Below are 1,915 nucleotides of genomic sequence, written 5' to 3'. Positions count from 1 at the left end.
TCGCTCTTATTGGTTAAATGTTGTTCGTTAGATTTCCGCAAGTTTCTCACTGGTTGTTTGTTAGGTTTCTGCGAGTTTCTAACTGGTTGTTGCAATTGTGCTTGTTATATCCTACCGAACAGGTTTCTGCCCAGGTTTCTTTGTACCTTATGCGCTACTGTTATTTCTTTCTCGTTGCAGATGATATTGTTTTTAATCATTGCCAGATGAATCTTATGGTATATGGTTATCAAAGTGGGGCAGTACGGCCTGATCAATATGTACTCTTTAGTCTTCTTCACGTTCGGTTTGCTCACCTTATGAATCTGCATTATGGGTTTTAAATTATAATAATCATTACTAACCTTTTTGAATATCTTCATATGTGGACCCGCACCCTTTACATGTTTTTTATATTGTACAAAGTACTCTGGTTGACCCTGTATGCCTCCATGAATGATCTGATGCACGTGCAGTGCTCCTCATTCCTACAGGCATTATTCAATATGTTCTGTCTCCTCATGAACGACTTGAGGAGTGGGTGTGGGTCCTTTTTTATGTTTTCCCTGTTACAATTGGCATCCTGGAATGGGAGGATATGCTTAAAAATGTCCACTGACATCTGTCTGTTCTGTTCCTTGGGGGATGGGTTGATGATTATGTTCTTATGAACCAGATACCCATCTATTAGCTTTGTGTTGTTGTCAAGGGAAAAGGTGACCCTCTTCTTCAATTCATCCGTCCCCTTGAGGCAGCTGAATATGATGGTATTGTTCCCTTCCTTGGTTTTGCGGCCTAGGGAGCTGGTTGGGATGGGTCTCTTTACTGCGCCTCTGGTGGTTGGGGGTATGTAGTTTGAAGATTCCTCCTCTGGTTCCATTTCATTTTCATTTAAGTCCTGGGACTTCTGTGTTGGATGGAAGAAACTGAGTAGTGTGGTTTGTTTAGTTAATTCCTCATCCCTCACCTCCTCATCTGAGTCACCATCCGTTCTGGGTTAGGGTTAGGGTCATCATTATTAATAAATTATCTATAACTACATGAATTAATGACATTTAGTGTAGTAACAAGTAAAAAAAGTACTTAAACCATTACCAATCCCACCAATACCAAGTCGCACCCCATACCTGTAGAGTGTATGATGCAAAACAAGACAAACGACACAACAAAAAACACACCGAGAAAAGTGAGAAGACAAAAGTCCCTTCCTACTTATGTAATAAATTACCTTATGCCTTAGCCTACTTATGTAACAAATTACCTTATGCCTTAGCTTACAATTAATTTAGCTAATTCTCATTTAGAAAGAAAAGAAGGAGTAAAACAGAAGAAACAATACTGCCACACAAACAATGCATGTGTGTATGTATGCAAGAGCAGCAGCCTACCACACCACGTCACAAAACCCACCGCTAGAAAAACCACAAAAAATAATTACAGCAGAACAAAACACAAATAAATTGAATAAAAACATTTAAAAATAAGCAGAAAAAAAGCAGAAAAGAAGAAAACAGCGAAACCAATATTAACGCTAACAGAATAATACTTATCTTAATTTTGTGCCGATCATCTTGACAACGCATCAATGACAAAATGCGCTCAAAAAATCTTTGAGCACATCTTCTGACGATGTTACTCCAAGCCATCAGACCGTAAATGTAAATCATGCTCTGAAAATAATTTTTCATTGCTTTATTAATAAATTAGTTATAACCACATGAATTAATCACATTAAGTGTAGTATCAAGTAAAAAAACTACTTAAATTATACCAATCTCACCAATACCAAGCCGCACCGCATACCTGTAGAGTGTATGATGCAAAACAAGACAAACGACACAACAAAAAACACACCGAGAAAAGTGAGAAGACAAAAGTCCCTTCCTACCTATGTAATAAATTACCTTATGCCATAGCCTAATTATGAACAAATACC

At 37.7% G+C, this 1,915-nt stretch overlaps 1 protein-coding gene across 1 annotated transcript in view; it reads right to left on the bottom strand.

The window, feature by feature from the left end:
* Positions 1-104: 104 nt before the first annotated feature.
* Positions 105-1,915, bottom strand: part of HELRODRAFT_184304 (hypothetical protein) — a gene marked incomplete at both ends in the record, with an annotated part of 3,522 nt that continues 1,711 nt past the window's right edge. Inside the window, 3 exons of the mRNA XM_009020697.1 lie at positions 105-305; positions 419-971; positions 1,516-1,649. Coding sequence (XP_009018945.1) covers positions 105-305; positions 419-971; positions 1,516-1,649 — 888 coding nt within the window. The remainder of the gene's footprint in view (positions 306-418; positions 972-1,515; positions 1,650-1,915) is intronic.

Source organism: Helobdella robusta, assembly GCF_000326865.2.
Source record: "Helobdella robusta unplaced genomic scaffold HELROscaffold_287, whole genome shotgun sequence".
Classification (NCBI taxonomy): domain Eukaryota; kingdom Metazoa; phylum Annelida; class Clitellata; order Rhynchobdellida; family Glossiphoniidae; genus Helobdella; species Helobdella robusta.
Note: the sequence above shows the minus strand (reverse complement) of the source record. Positions and strands in the feature narration are given on the sequence as shown.